The sequence below is a fragment of the Phyllobates terribilis genome, unplaced genomic scaffold, assembly GCF_046119375.1.
Source record: "Phyllobates terribilis strain yellow unplaced genomic scaffold, ASM4611937v1 Scaffold_5__5_contigs__length_657084704, whole genome shotgun sequence".
Lineage (NCBI taxonomy): Eukaryota > Metazoa > Chordata > Amphibia > Anura > Dendrobatidae > Phyllobates > Phyllobates terribilis.
In genome coordinates, this window is record NW_027362765.1 from 609,010,523 (window position 1) to 609,031,788 (window position 21,266).

Consider the following 21,266-nt stretch of genomic DNA (forward strand, 5'->3'; position numbering starts at 1 on the left):
TAACGCCCCTGTCTTTTCCCTTGGTATCTACGTGCTGTCTTGGTATTGACCCTGGAATGTCTGACTATCTGCCTCATGGTCGTTCTGTGAGTTAATGACTAGCGTCACATCAGCCATGTGTGCCAGACTGCCAACAGCCAAGATGTCCCTGTCCTGACCAAGAGGATGACAGTCCATGCTCTCATTCTCCTCCTGGTCCTCCTCCTCGATCTCCCTCTCCTCAGGCCATCCACACTGAACAGACAGTATGAATGTTGTGTGGGTAGTACCGTCTGTAGCGCAGGAAAACAGCTCCTGTTCCACCTCTTCCTCCTCCTCATTATCACTCAATCCGCATTGAGATGAGATGAGATGAGGCTGGGCTGTGTAGCATCACCCTGTATAGTTCATTGCTCCATCTCATCGTGCTCCACCTGCAATGCCTCCTCTTTAATTGTGAGCATCGAGCGTTTCAGTAGACAGAAAAGCGGGATGGTGACGCTAATTATGACTTCATCGCCGCTTACAATCTTGGTGGAGTCCTCAAAGTTTTGGAGGACAGCACAGATGTCAGACATCGATGCCCACTCATCAGCTCTTATGTGCAGAGGCTGACCTGAATACCAACCGACGTGTTGAAGCTTTTACTGCCCTCTGCTGCTCACAAATCCTTCCCAACATATGCAACGTTGAGTTCCAGTGCGTGGTGACATCACACACCAGAAGGTGAGCTGGAAGCTGCAAACGCTGATGTAGCACGGCGAGGGCGGCGGAAGCTGTTGGTGACTTTCTGAAATGGGCACACACGGCGTACTTTCACAAGCAGCTCAGGCAGATCCAGGTAGGTTTTGAGAAACCACTGAACACATTGAGCACATGGGCCAGGCGTGGTACGTGTGCGAGCTTGCCAAGCCTTAGCCGCCACCAGGTTCCGGCCATTGTCACACACAACCATGCCTGGCTGTAGGTTCAGCGGTGAGAGCCACAGATCTGCCTGCTCTGTTACAGCTTTCAAGAACTCTGCAGCAGTGTGCGGTTTGTCACCTAAGCATATTAGCTTCAGCAGAGCCTGTTGCCACTTGGCTGAGGCAGTGCTTCCAGCTTCCGACTGATGTAGTCACTTCGGAGATGGAGGCTAAAGAGGAGGAGGAGGTGCAGAAGCTGTAGAATGAGGGGGCAACCCTGATTGACCCAGGGCCCAAAATCCTCGGCTTCGGGAGGACATGTTCCGTCCCATAGTTTGACTGGGTCCCGGCTTCCACAGTATTAACCCAGTGTGCCGTCAGAGAGATGTACTGTCCCTGGACACAAGCACTTGTCAACGTGTCCGTGGTTAGGTGGACCTTCCCAGTAACTGCGTTGGTGAGGGCATGGGTAATGTTCTGGGGGACACACTTGTGTATGGCGAGGATGGCACACCGGGAGAAATAGTTGCTGCTGGGAACCGAGTAGCAAGGGACGGCCGCCGCCATGAAGTTGCGGAAAGCTTCCCTCTCCATGATCCTGAAAGGCAACATTTCCAGTGCAAGCTGTCAAGAAATGTGGCCGTTTAGTATTGTGGACTCTGGGTGGTTGGCTGCGTATTTGTGCTTACATTCAAAGGACTGGGGTAAGGACAACTGAACGCTGCACTGGAACAAGGACGTGGTTGCTGGTGGTGGTGGTTGCAAGTGTGCAACGACAGGTGCTGGGTGGGAGGCATCTTCGCCTGAATACTGCTAACAAGCAAATGGAGCAGTACAAATGGTGTATTATAATGGTTTTCAACAAAATAATCAGGATTAAGAGCAAAAAGATTATTAGTCCTGATAGCTAGGACTATGGATATGAATAACAGCAGCAGAAAGAACGTGCAATGAACCTTGTTCTGTTGTATACGCTCTCCATAAAATCTGCCTGCCTAATTACTGCTATCACAAGGATTAATATGCATCAGAATTAGTCCTTAGAAGGGCTGTTAGTGTAGATTTGTAATGCTGTGGAATACCTGACTAAAACAACCACCAATTCTCTCCCTCACTTAGCAGCACCTCTCCCTACTCTGCCTGCTTGACCGGTACACTGTGACGAGCATAGGGTCCCGGGTCTTATATAGACCCGATGACACTATGCGGCCAGCCAATCACTATAATGCCACAACCAACATGGCTGCGGCATTACACTGAGTGGCAGGCAATACTCGCATGTTAATTCACTGTCTAAACAGTGCCAAACATGCGGGGCGGGGACGCAAGCTCCCGAGCATTTCAATACTCGTCGAGCACCGAGCATCTCGAGCACTCAAATAGTGGCGAGCATGCTCACTGATCACTTTTGCAAAGCTTTGATTGATATATGGTTATAGATATATAAAAATCTGGCGTTATATTGATATGTTTTGTCTGTTTTAAAAAAATATAAATAAAGGCCGTGGAAAAATGTTATCCACCAATTAATGTGCAATTTTGTTTATCGCGATGTAACTGTTATATAAGTAATGCGCTATGTAATGCCATTGAGCGTCACTGGTCCAGTACGACATCAAAGTTTAGGAATATGATTTTTAGTGAGGGCTTATGATGATACTTCTTGGTTCAACATCCCCTAAAAAAAAAACATCATGGCACCTTTTTCTATGATTCCTCAGGCCATGTTCACACTATGCAAATACTGTAAGTATATATGTAAATAACTAATTTTACAAAATCACAGGAAAATGTATGCATTTTTGCTTCTATTTTGAAATACAGTGACAAAAAATAAGCATGATGATCGCATCGTGTGAATACAGCCTTTTCCAAAAGAGAACATATAAAATTTGTTGATCAGATTGTTGTATTAATGTGGCACACCAAATGTACACCATTTTGTACTTCAAAATCTGTGGGGCAGTTTTTTTTACAGTGCCCTATAATGTATAGTGTGCTTGGCAGTTCATTTTATCTTCATGCTATTGAAGTAAATATGATAAGTATCATGTTGTTTCTCCACTTGAAAATAATAGCTTTTATGTTTACAGGGTGCAGCTATGGCTATAACCCCTTGATCCTCGCCTTGGTGTTGCCATCTGATGGAAAATTAGTTGCACATGTGCGAGAGACAGAAGATGTGGATTGTGCAAGGAAATTTTGGAGAGAGGTATGGTATCCACTTATTATTATCGCATACAGATATAGGCCTTTTGGCATGTGAGAAAACTTCTAGGTGCTTGTACATACAGTGTATATGGAAAGTATTCAGACCCCTTTAAATTTTTCACTCTTTGTTTCATTGCAGCCATTTGGTAAATTCTAAAAAGTTCATTTTTTTTCTCATTAAAGTACACTCTGCACCTCATCTTGACTGAAAAAAAAACAGAAATGTAGACATTTTTGCAAATTTATTAAAAAACAAAAACTGAAATATCACATGGTCATAAGTATTCAGACCCTTTGCTCAGACACTCATATTTAAGTCACATGCTGTCCATTTCCTTGTGATCCTCCTTGAGATGGTTCTACTCCTTCATTGGAGTCCAGCTGTGTTTAATTAAACTGATAGGACTTGATTTGGAAAGGCGCACACCTGTCTATATAAGACCTCACAGCTCACAGTGCATGTCAGACCAAATGAGAATCATGAGCTCAAAGGAACTGCTCAATGAGCTCAGAGACAGAATTGTGGCAAAGCACAGATCTGGCCAAGGTTACTAAAGAATTTTTGCATTACTCAAGGTTCCTAAGAGCACAGTGGCCTCCATAATCCTTAAATGGAAGAAGTTTGGGACCACCAGAAGTCTTCCTAGATCTGGCCGTCCAGCCAAACTGAGCAATCGTGGGAGAAGAGTCTTGGTGAGAGAGGTAAAGAGGAACCCCAAGATCACTGTGGCTGAGCTCCAGAGATTCAGTAGGGAGATGGGAGAAAGTTCCACAAAGTCAACTCTCACTGCAGCCCTCCACCAGTCAGGCGTTTATGGTAGAGTGGCCCAACGGAAGCCTCTCCTCAGTGCAAGACATATGAAAGCCCGCATAGAGTTTGCTCAAAAACACCTGAAGGACTCCCAGACTATGAGAAACTCTGGTCTGATGAGATGAAGATAGAACTTTTTGGTGATAATTCTAAGTGGTATGTGTGGAGAAAACCAGGCACTGCTCATCACCTGCCCAATACAATCCCAACAGTGAAACATGGTAGTGGAAGCATCATGCTATGGGTTTTTTTTGCAGCTGCAGGGACAGGACGACTGGTTGCTATTGAAGGAAACATGAATGCGGCCAAGTACAGACATATCCTGGATGAAACCTCTTCCAGAGTGCTCTGGACCCAGACTTGGCCGAAGGTTCACCTTCCAACAAGACAATGACCCTAAGCACACAGCTAAAATAACAAAGGAGTGGCTTCAGAGCAACTCTGTGACCATTCTTGGCTGGCCTAGCAAGAGCCCTGACCTAGACCCAATTGAGCATCTCTGGAGAGACCTGAAAATGGCTGTCCACCAACGTTCACCATCCAACCTGATGGAACTGGAGAGGATTTAGAAGGAAGAATGGCAGAGGATCCCCAAATTCAGGTGTGAAAAACTTTTTGCACCATTCCCAAGAAGACTCATGGCTGTACTAGCTCAAAAGGATACTTCTTCTCAATAATGAGCAAAGGGTTTGAATACTTATGACCATGTGATATTTCAGTTTTTCTTTTTTTAGAAATTTGCAAAAATTTCTACATTTCTGTTATTTTTCAGTCAAGATGGGGTGCAGAGTGTACTGAGAAAAAAAAACTTTTTAGAATTTACCAAATGGCTGCAATAAAACAAAGAGTGAAAAATTTAAAGGTGTCTGAATACTTTCCGTACCCACTGTACTTGCTTGCAGGAATGGACTGGGACTGAATTTCAGCCCTGATGATGCAAAGCACAGAGGCCCATTCTGTCTACTTCCCCAGATGGGGAGTCTCTATTACTAATATTACTCTGCCTGGAAGAAATTAAGATTTACTAAAAGATCTATATTTCCAGTAATACCAATATATGAGTTTTAAAGGGAATCTGTCACCAGCAAAAACACTATTAACTTGTAGATATGGGGTTAATCTGTAGGTTCATAGCGTTAATAACCTGCCCGGAGCCTGCACTTAGCTGAATTCTGCTGGCAGAAAATTAATTTTATTCTCCCCTGCTGCCGGGGAGAATAAAGTTCATTTTCTCTCTGCAGAGTTCGATTACGTGCGGGCACCAGGTAGGTTAGTAACGCTATTAATCTGCAGATTAAGCCCATATCTTCAGGTTAATAGCAGTTTTGCTGATGACAGGTTCCTTTTAATAATAATACCTCAATAATAATATTGCATAACAGACAAATACCAGCAGTCCATAACCACATATAACCCGCATATACTGAAGTAGAAATACCAATACTAATAATTAACCAAAACCACTGTACTAGGACTGATATTACCATTATATGGTCACTGTATGGTGGAAATATCAGTTTTCAGTGTTCAGCAGACCATATTTGCATATAATGTACAGGTTCTCACCAGTGACATTCTCGATGATCATTGTCATTCATTTTCGCTTTTCTTTTCCATTCAGCCCAGACCACCATGACCACTTCCTCCATTCATAACTTATCCCTGCCAAATGTACTGCAGAAACATCTTTGGTTTACTGCTTTCCAGCACCCTCCTCACATTCCCCACTTTTACACAAACCATATAGCTTAATAACGAGTGCCCTAGGCAATAGTGATGTCCCTTCTGTGCTTAGTATAGTAATACAGGGTGATTCACTCACTACTTTAACCAGAAAAATCGCTGTAACTTCTAAAAGAGTCAATCTATCATACTGAAATTTGGATTGTACAAGTGCTTCTCACAAAATTACAAAATTAGAATATCATCAAATAGTTAATTTATTTCAGTTCTTCAATACAAAAAGTGAAACTCATATATTATATAGAGTCATTACAAGCAGAGTGATCTATTTCTAGTGTTTACTTCAGTTAATGTTGATGATTATGGCTTACAGCCAATGAAAACACAAAAGTCATGACTCCTAACCTCCTTATAATAGTAATAAAAATATCCTCTGTGCTTTTTTTATTAATGCCTTTTTTGCTTCCCCTATAATAACAATCACCCATTGTGGTTCCTTATAAATATAATCCTTAGTGCCTGTATATTGTAATAATTCCCTTTTACTATAGAAGTGACGGGACCCCATAACAAAAGTCCTATGACACCACATAGCCTCAGTCACAGAAGGACATACCTCCCAACCTTTTAAGACATGAAGAGGGGTATGTATTGCAGCACTTAAAGTTATTTTGCCACTGTTGAAGCCCCTTTGTGTTGTCACCCACTGTGAGACCCTATTCATGACCTTCCACATAGTATGATGACCTCACAGTATAATATAATAATATTTATAATATAGTAAAATGAGGTGGTCACCATAGCCCCCCATATACAGTATGATGTCCACCACAGCCCCTCATATATAGTATTATGATGCCCACCACAGCCTCCCATATACAGTATGCTGTCCACCACACTCCCTCATATATAGTATGATGTCCACCACAAACCCTCATATAAAATACACTGCTCAAACAAATAAAGGGAACGCTCAAATAACACATCCTAGATCTGAATGAATGAAATATTCTCATTGAATACTTTGTTCTGTACAAAGTTGAATGTGCTGACAACAAAATCACACAAAAATCATCAATGGAAATCAAATTTATTAACCAATGGAGGCCTGGATTTGGAGTCTTCCCCAAAATTAAAGTGGAAAAACACACTACAGGCTGATCCAACTTTGATGTAATGTCCTTAAAACAAGTCAAAATGAGGCTCAGTATTGTGTGTGGCCTCCATGTGCCTGTATAACTTCCCTACAACGCTTGGGCATGCTCCTGATCAGGTTGCGGATGGTCTCCTATGGGATCTCCTACCAGACCTGGACTAAAGCATCCACCAACTCCTGGACAGTCTGTAGTGCAACGTGACGTTGGTGGATGGAGCGAGACATGATGTCCCAGGTGTGCTCAATCGGATTCAGGTCTGGGGAACGGGCGGCCAGTCCATAGCTTCAATGCCTTCATCTTGCAGGAACTGCTGACACACTCCAGTCACATGAGGTCTGGCATTGTCCTGCATTAGGAGGAACCCAGGGCCAACCGCACCAGCATATGGTCTCACAAGGGGTCTGAGGATCTCATCTCGGTACCTAATGGCAGTCAGGCTACCTCTGGTGAGCACATGGAGGGCATCCATTGATGATTTTTGTGTGATTTTGTTGTTAGCACATTCAACTTTGTACAGAACAAAGTATTCAATGAGAATATTTAATTCATTCAGATCTAGGATGTGTTATTTGAGTGTTCCCTTTATTTTTTTGAGCAGTGTATATTACGAGGGTCCTCCTGCAGTTTCTCATGCAGTGTGACGATTCCCCCTGCACAAAAAAAACAACTTATATTCACCCAATCCAGGTTCTCTGTTTCCGCAGCCTCCTTGTCCTCTTCTATCCTGTGTCGAAGAGGATTCGGTTTGAGCAATGTAGTGACATCATTGTGCTGACTGATATCTCCTGCATGATGTCAGTATACAGCAGGCCATAGGTTTGAAGAAGCTTGCGTCCTGCTGGATTTAGTGACTGAGCACCGTGCTCCGCCACAGCTGCTAACAGTATTGGCGTCCTAAGAACATGATACTGTTAATAGTGTAGCAGACAATGCGGCACATGGCCATACTGGCCCATCTATCATTTGCCAACATTGCCCAATGGCAAATCTGGCCCTGCTTTAGTGTATTTAGAATTTTACAGGTCACAGATAATGCTGAAAAATGTCTTTCTGAAGTATCTAAGCTTCTAATCTTTGTATAGCTAAAAAAATAGTATACATTTCTTTTTCTCATACTTTTTGCAGGCTGAAGTAGACAATAAAATTCGGGTGGAAGTAAAATCTGAAGAACAAACACTGGGTAATTAAATCACTCACAGGTGACTTCCTTCTTATTACCCTTATTTTCCCCATACAGGTGCAGCTCACTAAATTAGAATATCATCAAAAAGTTAATTTATTTCAGTTCTTCAATACAACAAGTGAAACTCATATTATATAGAGTCATTACAAACAGAGTGATCTATTTCAAGAGTTTATTTCTGTTAATGACTTTTGTGTTTTCATTGGCTGTAAGCCATAATCATCAACATTATGTCAGTAAATTAAAATAATTAACAAAAATCACCTGCAAAGGTTTCCTAAACATTTAAAAAGGTCCCTTAGTCTGTTTTAGTAGGCTTCACAATCATGGGGAAGACTGCTGACTTGACAGATGTCCAGAAGGCAGTGACTGACACACTCCACAAGGTGCCAGAGTTCCAATTTTGATTTGGAAATCAAGGTCCCAGAGTCTGGAGGAAGAGTGGAGAGGCACACAATCCAAGCTGCTTGAGGTCTAGCGTGAAGTTTCCACAATCAGTGATGATTTGGGGAGCCATGTCATCCACTGGTGTAGGTCCACTGTGTTTTTTCAAGACCAGAGTCAGCTGTCTACCAGGAAATTTTAAAGCTCTTCATGCTTCCCTCTGCCTACAAGCTTTTTGGAGATGGAAATTTCATTCTCCAGCAGGACTTGGGATCTGTCCACACTGCCAAAAGTACCAATACCTGGTTTGAAAACAACAGTATCACTGTGCTTGATTGGCCAGCAAACTCGCCTGACCTTAACCCCATAGAGAATCTATGGGGTATTGTCTAGAGGAATATGAGAGACACCAGACCCAACAATGCAGACGAGCTGAAGGCTGCTATCAAAGCAACCTGGGCTTCCATAACACCTCAGCAGTGCCACAGGCTGATGGCCTCCATGCCACGCCGCATTGATGCAGTAATTGATGCAAAAGGAGCCCCGACCAAGTATTGAGTGCATTTACTGAACATACATTTCAGTAGGCCAACATTTCGGATTTTAAAAACATTTTTCCAGCTGTTATAGTATTCTAATTTACTGAGATAATGACTTTTGTGTTTTTATTGGCTGTAAGCCATAATCATCAACATTAACAGAAATAAACACTTGAAATAGATCACTGTTTGTAATGACTCTATATAATATAAGTTTCACTTTCTGTATTGAAGAACTGAAATAAATTAACTTTTTGATGATATTCTAATTTTGTGAGATGCACCTGTATTTTAATCTCTAAAGCATGGGTGCACAACCTGCACTGCTCCTAATTGTGGCCTGTGCAGTGAAGACTAGAAACAGGTTATAACAATTTTGTGTGATTAGCTGTGTCTGTGTTACTGCCTGTAGAACATTATGGCAGCAACTGAGCTGCTCAGTGTCCAATGAGCTCATTTCTTCACTCTAGATGAGAGCGCTCATTGGTCATTATAGGCTCCTTTCAGTTGCAGAGACTACATTAACTAATGAGCATACTCCCTGGTGTTAACACAAAGCGATTATTGGATACTGAGAGGCTACAATCACAGTTACATTGATGAACTGTTTGACTGGAGCTTCTGCAGGAAAGGAACTTGCCATCTCATTTCGTTCAACAACCGCTAAGCAATTACATTTAAAAGCTGTTTTAAAAGACAGACCGTCCTTCAATGTGCACAGAACTAATCATTCTGTGTGCATATAACATTGTATTATCGTCAAAAAACACATCACTTAGTTGTACAGGATGATGTGCCGCCGAAATCAATGATTTTTAAGTAGGCTTAAAGGGGTTGTCCCATGAATAAAGTTAATTTTAATCAATAGATCTTGGAATAATAATTTCCACATTTGGATGTGTTTAAAAAAAATGTTCCTGTGCTGAGATAATCTTCTAAATGTGCCCCTGCTGTGTACTGTGTAATGGCTGTGTCTGACCGTGCAGGAACATGGTCTGATCATACCACATCTCCTGGGCAGGGGAGGACGCAAAAGAGTATACAGACATTACAGCGTGGAATCGCAAATAATTCTTTCTTTGAGTTAAAATATTTTTTAAAAACAGGCAGAGAAATGCTTTATCTCACAAAAAGAATCAGCTGTGATCCCATGCTATGCTATCTGTATACTCTCTTTTGCTTCCTCCCCTGCCCAGAAGTTGTGGTATGATTAGACCATGTCCCTGTACAGTCAGATACGGCCATTACACAGCACACAGCAGAGGCACATTTATACGATCATCTAAGCACAGGACCATTTTTTTAAAACACATCCAATTGTGGAAGTTATTATTATTCCTAGATGAATTGATTAAATTCAACTTTAAAATTAACTTTGTACGTGGAAAAACACCTTTAATCCCTTCTTGACCTTTGAAGTAAGTTCACGTCATGGTTGAGAAGGGGTTCATGACCTATGAAGTAAACTTACATCATGGCGATCAAGCTGTGCCCGCATGATCGCCACTGGGAGCTCGGCGTAAGTGATGACCGTGCTCTGCTGTCATGGCCAGGAGCGGCTCCGTTGTCACGGCCAGGAGCGGTGTGAGCCTTTTAACACCCTAAATGCTGCGATCAATAGCGGTCGTGTGATGCTAATCACTACTCACGGGTAAGCCGTGAGGCTGGGTAGTCCAGAGGTCCAGGGTCAAGTACCAAGAGAGCTCATCATAAACAAAGGGGTAAGAAAAAGGCATAGTCAGGTCACAGTCTGAGGTCAGGATTCCAGGAAGGTAGTGGATCAAGACAGAGAGGCTAAGCAAACGGATGGTCAAGACACAAGGTCACAGGTCAGGTAACAATAGATCATAGACTGAGCCCAGGAACTCAAGCTACGCAGGTACCACCGAGCATAAGCTACAACTAGCAGTAATTGGAGGCAGAGAGCCAGCTAAATAGCCAGGTAATCACTCCGAACAGGAGACACGTGGAGGAAACCCCTCACACATAGGCCCTGATTGGGCGGCTTGACTGTCACTCAACACACTGACAGCTCAGCACTCCCTAGCCTTTGCTTGGACGACTGAGCTTTTCATCACCATACTGACAGCTCAGCATGCCACTGCCCAAGAATGGACGGCTAAACTGTCACTCACTGCATCCAGAAGAATCGTGACAGAACTCAGCATTTAAGAGGCTGGGAGAGGGAAAGGGCTCCCTCTCCCTTCAGATTGGCACCCCCACTACGTCATCGCGATGGTCCAATCGTTGCTATGGCAACCCAAGGTCATCATGATGACCTCCAGGTCTGTCAGCGACAGTGTGTGTGTGTGTGTATATATATATATATATATATATATATATATATATATATATATATATATTACAGAGGGGCAGTGTGGGTGTGTGTGTGTGTATATATATATTTTGCAGATGGGCAGTGTGTGTGTGTGTGTGTATATATATACTAGACTGGACCCATCCTGCCATTGGCTCCATATAGACAACTTACTCATTGTATAAATGAGCAGGAAGGGATTCTTTTTATTTTCATATAAGCCATTCATGTTTGAAATGGGAATAACTGCATTCAGGCACATATCACTGGAGGCTGGGCTACGGAAATAGCTGTGAGCTGCGGAGCTAAGGTGTTTCTGTACTCCCAATAGAAATTAATGGACGCTAGAGAAAGTTAAAGCTACAGAAAGTAGCACAGCAGTTACTTTTGTCGTTATAGGATGAGTATTGGGACACTACACATTACCCATACAGGAGTTTTTATAACATCCTATTGTACGTCCATAGGCATTAATATGTAGTTGTTCTACCTCCTCTTTGCAGCTAAAACAGCTTCCAGTTTTCTATAAGATTTTGGTGTGTTTTTGGGGAATTTTTGCCCATACATTCAGAAGAGCATTCGTGAGCTCAGATGTTGATGAAAGATGAGAGGATCTGGCTCACAATTGGCGCGCCCAGGGGATGGGGACGACTCGGCGCCCGGGCCTTGCTGTTAGTTTTGGGGGGATGCCGCGGTGGCCGGCTCCCAAGGCCGTACCCTGGCGTCACTCTTAAAAGCAAGGAATAATGGGGAAAAGGTGTATGGGATAGGGGAAAGTTCGTGACACCACCCGTGGTGTCTGGTGAGGATCACCAGCGCTGCTACAGTCCTCTGAGGCCGGTGGTCAGGCAGCTTAGTTGGTACGGCTCCCCACAGGTGGAGCGAGGCCTCAGGGCGGCGTAGGAGAAGGGATGCAGGACAGAGGGGACCCAGCCGGGTCGGAAGAAGAATAGGCACACTCACAACAGTTCACTTCAGTACCTTTACTGGTAGTGTTTCAGGCACTATCCAGGGCACTGTAGGGTGAAGGGTGATTTCAGGACTCTCCCCAGTGAGCGGGTGTGGGGCCTCCTGTTTCTTGCCTTTTCCTGATAAGTTTATGACCTGCCTGGAGCTAGGCCTAACTTGGTCTCTGTCTTGCACCTGCTGACCTGGTGGTAGGGCCTTCTGTTGGAGATCACACTCCCTGGTCTCTTGGGCCTCTGTGATTCCTGACCCTGAGATAACGGTCAGCTTCTGGTGTTCCTGGGACATGTAGCTCGCCAGGGGTTCTGGTTGTTTCTGCTGGTCCTAGAGATCCTAGCAGACACGGACCTGGTGTCCGGTATATGGTCTTGGGGTGAGCTGGCTAAGCTCCTCTGCCCCCTATGTAGCTCGCTTACTCCACTTGCCTTCGGCCGCTCAGGGCCCTAACTAGGCTTCACACTGGCAGTAGGCCTCGCTACTCTTCACCGCTCTTATGGCGTCGGCACGCCTTGGGCTCACTAACCTGAGCTCCTGAGTCTGGGCTGGGCTGACAACCTCTCTGGGTGCAGCAGACTGTAGACTTAGACTCTAGATTCCAGACTTAAACTGTAACTGGACTCCTTACAGACTTCAGACTTACTCCAGACTTCAGACCAGACTGCCTAGCTCCACCTTCCCTATTTATATCCCTAACGGGCTCCCTCTGGTGGTCTGAGGTGGAAGGTGGAGGTGTGTGTATGCTGTGAGGGTCTCTTGTGGAGGAATCCGTCCATGCACCCCTCTAGGATCTGTGGCACTATTTCACTGCAGGGCGCCACATTCCCCCCTAGCAAAGCTCAGTACTCCCGGACTGAAGTACTTTTTATAACAACAATAACAATAACTTTTCCCTTTATGGGAGGCACTTAGCTTGAACGTTACATATAAAACACTATAAATAATAAATAGATATATACAATTCAATAAGCAACCCCAGAATTCAAGTTTTTTCCGGTGAGGTTCCCCGACAGGATGTCCATCTCACAGGGTAGAGTACTTGGTAGCTTGAGGGACCTGTCCCAAACCCTCCACGTAGGCCCTGGGGTGGCTGCAGGGCATGGTGATCCTGAGTTGAACCTCCGTTAGTGCCACACCAGACAGGTTTTTCTTCTGAGGTCACCTAAAGGGGCACTCCAGGGAGTGCAATTATTTACAACAAGAGTTTTTGGGCTGCATATAGTCCTCAGCCACAAAGTTCTGCATGTACCCTGACGGGTAATTAGAGGCAAACAAGAAAAGTGTCCATTTCACTTAGATTGTCCATTATAAGCAAAACACAAGTTAATAAATACATATACATGAAAATACACAATATAATACCCCAAGGGCAACTATCTACACTGTCAGAGTTTCTTTCTTTACTCTCTGTATCTGACAGGGGTCTGACCTCGTGTGCTACGTGTCGATCTGCGTAGTACGGGAGTGTGGATGGTATCTGTGTCTGCACCTTCTGCTACCCTGTCAGTTCTACGTGTGGGTAGATTGTAAAACTGCCTTAACCTCTCTATGGGACTGGCAAATGTACCATTGGCTGGGCCTTCTTGCTCTGCTTCAACCGGGGATCCTTCTTCCGGGGATTCTTCTTGAGCAGGCTCTTCTGAAGCACCTACAGGCTCTACTTGCTGTGGAGGGTCTTCTGGCTGTTGAAAGAATTGGATCACAGGGATTATTACTGCTCCTCCTAGTTGAGGCCAATCTGCCGGGAAATCTCCTAAGTCAGTATGGAGTACTGCTTCTTTAGGCTCCTCCGGGACGGTGAGAGGTACTTCTTCTTGGGGCTTTAGCAGGTCTGGACACAACTTCAGATGGTCTCTAGATACCGTTGCAGTCGTTATTCCTCCGTCTTTGCTAATCAAACAGGTCTTCTTGTTATCAAATCTTGAATTTAACACAGTGTAGGGTTCTCTCTCCCATTGATCATCAAGTTTGTGGTTTCTCCTCTTCCTCTTTAACACCACTTCTCCTGGTGTGAAGGGTTCTGCGGGCGCACTTTTATTATAGTGGGCTTCCTGCTTGTCCCTCACCCGAGTGAGACTGTCTTCGACACAGACCTGTACTCTTCTGTACTGCTCCTGTCTGGTCATGTCCCAGTCCTCAGTGAACATATCTGCTTCTGGTTCTACTACACCAAGCTCCAGGTCCATGGGCAACTTCCCGGGTCTGGCTCGCATGAGATATGCTGGAGTACAATTGGTGGAACTCACAGGTATGTGGTTGTATAGATCTACCAGGTCAGGTAGTAGGTCTGGCCACTGATTTCTCTCCTCTAGTGGTAAGGTCTTCAGCAGGTCGATGACGATGTTATTTATCTTTTCACAGAGACCGTTGGTTTGGGGGTGGTATGGTGTAGTCCTGATCTTTTTACACCCGTACAAATGGCAGAACTCCTTGAACAATTCGGCCTCAAAGGCTGAGCCTTGATCTGTCAGCACCTGCTCCGGGTATCCATGGGGCCTGCAGAAGTACGCCTGAAACATCTTCGCCGCAGTTTCTGCCGTTAGATCCTTGACGTGGGCGACCACCAGGAACCGGGAGTAGTGATCCACCATGGTCAGGGCATAGGACTATCCTGACCTGCTGGGTGACAGCTTGACATGATCCAGGGCCACGATCTCCAAGGGACGAGTTGTCTTGATGGGTTGCAGGGGTGCCTTCTGGCTGCTGTAGTCTTTTCTTCTAAGGCTACAGGGTCCACAATTCCGGCACCACCTCTGTATGGAACTGCGCATTCCTACCCAATAAAACCGACACTTCAGCAGGGTTTCTAGCTTCTTCCAGCCAAAGTGCCCCGCCTGATCTTGGTAGGCCTCCAACACCATCTGGATGTCTGTCTTGGGCACAACTATCTGCCATACCATCTCATGGGTTTTGGGGTTGACGTACCTCCGGCACAGCTTCTCTCTATAGATGAACAGCCGGCTCTTCTCATTCCACAGCTGCTTGGCTTGGAGAGACGCTTCTTTCTCCAGGGAGGAACCTTCCTGGGTTATCAGTTCTTTGATACGGCTGACAACCGGGTCGCTGTCCTGGGTCTCCTTCCAGCTGTGGTGAGGCAGGGGGTTTAACGTCTTACCACGAGGCCTCCTGGAGGCTCGTTGCTCATGGACCATTCCATTCCGATGAAAGGCAGGTAGTTCAATCTCCTCCAGGTCATCCACTTCTTCTTCAGTGTCCGACTGGAGAGGCATCCTGGACAGGGCATCGGCGTTGGCGTTCTTGCGGCCCACCCGGTACTTAATAGTGAATTGGTAGTTTGACAGCCTAGCCATCCATCGTTGTTCCATGGCTCCTAGCTTAGCTGTTTCCAGATGAGTCAAGGGGTTGTCATCAGTGAAGGCAGTGAACATACTGGAGACTAGGTAGTGATTGAACCGCTCGGTGATGGCCCAGACCAGGGCCAGGAACTCTAACTTGAAGCTGCTATAGTTGTCCGGGTTCCTCTCGGGTGGAGCTTCCTGCTTGCATAGGCGATCACCTTCTCTCGGCCATTCTGATTCTGACTCAGTACAACTCCTAATCCTTCGTTGCTGGCATCAGTGTACAGCAGGAATTGTTGGCTGTAGTCAGGGTAGGCCAGGATCTCTTCGCCGGTCAGAATCGCCTTCATCACATTAAAGGATTCAGCTTGCTCCTTACCCCACTGGAACGGGGGATTTCTGCCTCTGGGGGACTGTCCTACCAGGAGGTCTTGCAGAGGCGCCGCTTTCTTGGTATAGTCCTTCACAAACCTCGGGTAATACCCGACTAGTCCCAGGAACTGACGTACCTCCTTGAGGCTCTTCAGCTCCGGCCATTTCTGGATGGCAGTGACCTTCTCCGGGTCTGGTGCTACTCCCTCTGGACTAACGATGTGCCCCAGGTACTGTACCTTTCGCTTGAGCAGGTGGCACTTTGAGGGCTTCAGCTTCATCCCATACCAGGACAGTGACTCAAATACCTCCGCCAGGAGCTTCAAGTGGTCCTCATACGTTTTGGAGTACACTATCACCTCGTCCAGGTATAGTAGTACAGTCTCGAAGTTGCAGTGTCCCAGGCAGCACTCCATCAATCTCTGGGACATTCCAGGGGCGTTGCAGAGTCCAAACGGCATACTATTGAACTCGCAGAGTCCTATCGGGGTGGTGAAGGCCGTCTTCTCCCGATCCTCCTCAGCAACAGCTACTTGCCAGTACCCACTAGTGAGGTCAAGGGTGGAGAAGTAATTTGCAGACTTCAAGGCAGCCAGGGATTCCTCTATACGTGGTAAAGGGTACGCATCTTTATGTGTAATGCGATTTACTTGACTGTAATCTACACACATTCTCATGCTTCCATCCTTTTTCCTGACTAGAACTAGGGGAGCTGCCCAGGGACTACAACTATCCCTTACTACCCCTGCCTTTCTCATGTCGTGCAACATTTCCTTAGCCTTCTGGTAGTGTGCTGGTGGTATAGGCCTGTAACGTTCTTTGATGGGTGGATGGTTGCCTGTGGGGATATGGTGTTGAACCCCCTTAATCCTCCCAAAGTCAAGTGGGTGCTTACTGAACACCTGCGCGTATTCCTGAACCACCCGGTGTACACCCTGCTTCTGATGGCCAGGAGTGGTGTCTGTTCCAACATGGAGCTGTTGACACCAATCTTCCACCTGGGTTGCTGGGTCATTATCCTCCACTTCGTCTGGTGAGGTTAAGGACTCCACCGTTTGTATGGAGTTGTTATTTACTGTGCACAGTTTGGCAACAGTGGCGTAGCGTGGTAATCTAACCTCGTCCTCCCCATAGTTTAGGAGGCGTACAGGCACCCTCCCATTGCGTACATCCACTACCCCTCTGGCAGTCAAGAGTGTAGGTCTATGCTCCAAGCTAAGGGGTTCTACTACCGCCTGGTAGCTCCGTCCTTTGAAACCTATTGCTGCTCTACACCAAATCAGCATTTCACTCATCGGGGGAATCACAATGGGTACCGGGTCTGTTACCCGTACATTACCAATTTCACCGCCTGTTAGCTTTATCTGTTGCTGGTACATAAGGGCTCGGATCTCTTTCTGCAGCGCCCTTCTCTGCCCTGGTCTGGCAGTGTCAGCTATCTGTTGGAGCAAGAACAACACTTCTCCCAAACAGTTACTAACAATATTAGTGCCAAGTACCGTATACAAGTTTGTATCATCAGGATTATTCTCTACTACAATTAGTCCCTGGTCCTTCAGTTCCACTCTTCCCAACTTTACTGCCTCATCCTTAACCCCGACTAGGTTAAGGGGAAGGCCGTTTGAGGCATAGACGGAAAGATTTGGATCTGGTGGGTGAAGTTCGTCTATGGACCAGAACCTTTTGTAGAGGACATCAGGCATGATGGTTACCTGAGATCCTGTGTCCAGCATGGCGGGTGTCGCAATGCCGTCCAGTACAATGGACAGGAAAGGTCTTCCTCCCACAAACCTGCGGTACCAGTTTGATGGGCCTGGGGGGTCTACTCCTGGGTGTCGGCCCTCAGCCCCAGGGTTTTCTCGTTTAAAGGACAGGTCTGGACGGCGTGACCTGTCTTGTGCCAGCGGTGGCAGACAGGGTCCCTCGGCGGGCGGCGTTGGTCGCTGGTCCTCCCAGGGGGTGGCGTTGTCCTCCTCCTCCTTCTCATTCAGGGGACATCCTCAGGGCTGTCGGCTAGCAGGATCCTTCCTTCTGCCTCGGGCTCCGTCCTCAGCTGCATGGCACTCAGTACAGTGGTCAGGGTTTTGCTCAACTGACGCACTTCAGAGCGCAAGCTGTCCAGCTCACTAGGGGACGTTGCTTGCACCTTGGCTTCAGCAGCCATTGGGGAAAAGGTGGATGCTGCAGGCACTGGGGTGGCCCCACCCTGGTAACATTGGATAGCAGTTGTTTCCAGGGGCTGCAGTCCTTTTATAGCTATGTCCTTAAGGGTGTCAAAGGTGGCATCTGGATGATCCAGGGACCACCAACGCACAGTCCTGCTCTCCTCGTGGGACCTCAGTCCCCGGATAAACTGTTCCTTCAGCATTTTATTTTCATTATCGATGCTGATTGGACTAACCTGTTTCAGAGCTCGCAGGGCCCCTTGTAAACACCAGGCATAGTCCCGAACACTGTCCTCCGGTTGCTGAGAGCAGTTGTAGAACCTCATCCGGAGGTCTGTCTCAGTACGATTCTCAAAGACAGTCTGTAACTTTTTAAAGATTGCGGACACTGACTCCTGGTCTGCGGCCAACCAGGTTTCTACTTCTCGCTCCGCAGCACCAGTCAATTGTCCCAATACAACAGCGGCTCTTTGCTTGCCTGTCATAGAGTACATGTCCAATATACCGCATATTTTCCTTTTAAATCCAGACAGGGTATCTGGTTTGCCACTGTACTGGGGGAGCCACTTCGCTCCCGGAACGTATGGTAGGGCCATGGGTATGACAGGGGTTACAGGCCCTGCTGGTGGAGCGGCTGCTCCGGCCTGCTCGGCGCCGAGTGCGGGTTGATCATCAGAGCGGTTAACCGGTACTCCGGTGTTGTGCTGTTCTTCGGACATTCTGGCGCCCCCCTAGCGAACCGTGGCATACCTTCTTTTCTTTTCTTCCGGTAGGCCGCAGCTCCGCAGGTGACGGTCTTCTTCAGGACCTTGCGTCGCTTGCGTCTTACGTCAGAGTGTTCACCGGCGCTCCTTCCAGGACCTGGCGCTTCCTGGTTTGACGTTGAGGCGTGGGGCGTGTCCGGGGCTTCGCGCGCTTCAGCAGGTACGCCTCTCAGTTTCCCACGGTTACGCCCTTCTTCCCGCTCGGCGGCCCAACAATGTCAGCAATCTTCGCCACAGTTAAATACACAGTTCAGAATAAAGGCGCATAGTACCCGGTGGCAATGGGCACAACACTCCGTCTTTGCAGCGGGCACAGAATCCTGTTCGTGACGCCAGGGAGAGATGACGCGCCCAGGGGATGGGGACGACTACTCGGCGCCCGGGCCTTGTTGTTTAGTTTTGGGGGATGCCGCGGTGGCCGGCTCCCTGGCCCGTACCCGGGGTCACTCTTAAAAAGCAAGGAAGGGATAATGGGGGAAAGGTGTATGGGATAGGAAAAAGTCTGTGACGCCACCCGTGGTGTCTGGTGAGGATCATCAGCGCTGCTACAGTCCTCTGAGGCCGGTGATCAGGCAGCTTAGATGGTGTGGCTCCCCACAGGTGGAGCAGGGCCTCAGGGCAGCGTAGGAGAGGGGATGCAGGACAGAGGGAACCCAGCCGGGTCGGAAGAAGAATAGGCACACTCACAATAGTTCACTTCAGTACCTTTACTGGTGGTGTTTCAGGCACGATCCAGGGCACTGTAGGGTGAAGGGTGCATTTCAGGACTCTCCCCAGTGAGCGGGTGTGGGGCCTCCTGTTTCTTGCCTTTTCCTGATAAGTTTATGACCTGCCTGGAGCTAGGCCTAACTTGGTCTCTGTCTTGCACCTGCTGACCTGGTGGTAGGGCCTTCTGTTGGAGATCACACTCCCTGGTCTCTTGGGCCTCTGTGATTCCTGACCCTGAGATAATGGTCAGCTTCTGATGTTCCTGGGACATGTAGTTCGCCAGGGGTTCTGGTTGTTTCTGCTGGTCCTAGAGATCCTTGTAGACACGGACCCGGTGTCCGGTATATGGTCTTGGGGTGAGCTGGCTAAGCTCCTCTGCCCCCTATGTAGCTCGCTTACTCCACTTGCCTTTGGCCGCTTGGGCTCACTAACCTGAGCTCCTGAGTCTGGGCTGGGCTGACAACCTCTCTGGGTACAGCAGACTGTAGACTTAGACTGTAGATTCCAGACTTAAACTGTAACTGGACTCCTTACAGACTTCAGACTTACTCCAGACTTCAGACCAGACTGCCTAGCTCCACCTTCCCTATTTATATCCCTAATGGGCTCCCTTTGGTGGTCTGAGGTGGAAGGTGGAGGTGTGTGTATGCTGTGAGGGCCTCTTGTGGAGGAATCTATCCATGCACCCCTCTAGGATCTGTGGCACTAAAGCGCAGCAGAGCGCCACACAATCTCCAGTTCTAGTTCATCCCAAAAGGTGTTTAATGGGGCTGAGGTCAGGGCTTTGTGTAGGACAGTTAACGTGGTTTCATTAAAAATTGTAAACAGTTTACCTCTTATAACCTCTGTATTATACTGTCTATTTTTGTCTGCAGAATGAGTTAATGGGGTCGTCACCATTATCTTTATTTTAGTAGATGTGTTGAAGACACGATGTTGTGACACGTACAGTTATATAGGTACTAGCTATTGAACCCGTTCTACTCCCGGGTGGCGAGCATTTATATTGGTATATGGTCTCCATCCTGGTATGTGCTGCTGCCATCCTGCGCTCTCATCTTGTCATGTGCTGCTGCCATCCTGCGCCCCCATCCTATCATGTGCAGCCCCCATCCTGTGCCCTCATCCTGTCATGTGCTGCTGCCATCCTGCGCCCCCATCCTGTCATGTGCTGCTGCCATCCTGCGCCCCCATTCTGTCATGTGCTGCTGCCATCGTGCGCCCTCATTCTATCATGTGCTGCTGCCATCCTGCGCCCCCATTCTGTCATGTGCTGCTGCGGGATTGTGTGCAAGTGTGTCTTCAATAAAACGGCACCGGAAGTGCGTCGTTTCCGATGGCAGATTCATTTCCCGGCGCGAAGAGACCCCGCGGCAATCCCGGATAGGTAAGTTGTTGTGCCGGAGATCGCAGTATGCGTTCAGTGCTTACGCATACCGCAATCTCCTGGGCCACAATCCTCATCCTCGTTTAGGATGTGGATGCGTTCCTCTGTGGGGTCCAGATTGCGCAGGAGCGTCGCGCTTGCGCAGTCTATAAAGGCTTCGGACAGAGGTACGCTCCCAGGATTATATTATAGACTAGCTATTGAGCACGTTCTACGCCCAGGTGGCGAGCATTTTTATTGGTATATGATCTCTCATCCTGGCATATGCTCCCCCATCCTGTTATGTGCCGCCCAATCCCGCTCCTCCATCTTGTTATGTGCTGCCCCCATCCTGTTATGTGCTGCCCCATCCTGTTATGTGCTCCCCATCTTCTTTTGTGCTGCCCCCATCCTCTTTTGTGCTGCCCCCATCCTGCTCCCCCATCCTGGTATTTTCACC

At 47.1% G+C, this 21,266-nt stretch overlaps 1 protein-coding gene across 2 annotated transcripts in view; it reads left to right on the forward strand.

The window, feature by feature from the left end:
* The window catches only part of COMTD1 (catechol-O-methyltransferase domain containing 1), a 144,118-nt gene that overhangs the window by 95,541 nt on the left and 27,311 nt on the right, over positions 1 to 21,266 (forward strand). For both annotated transcript variants that reach the window (XM_073686064.1, XM_073686063.1), the window contains exons 4-5: positions 2,978 to 3,096; positions 7,872 to 7,926. In XM_073686064.1, coding sequence (XP_073542165.1) covers positions 2,978 to 3,096; positions 7,872 to 7,926 — 174 coding nt within the window. The remainder of the gene's footprint in view (positions 1 to 2,977; positions 3,097 to 7,871; positions 7,927 to 21,266) is intronic.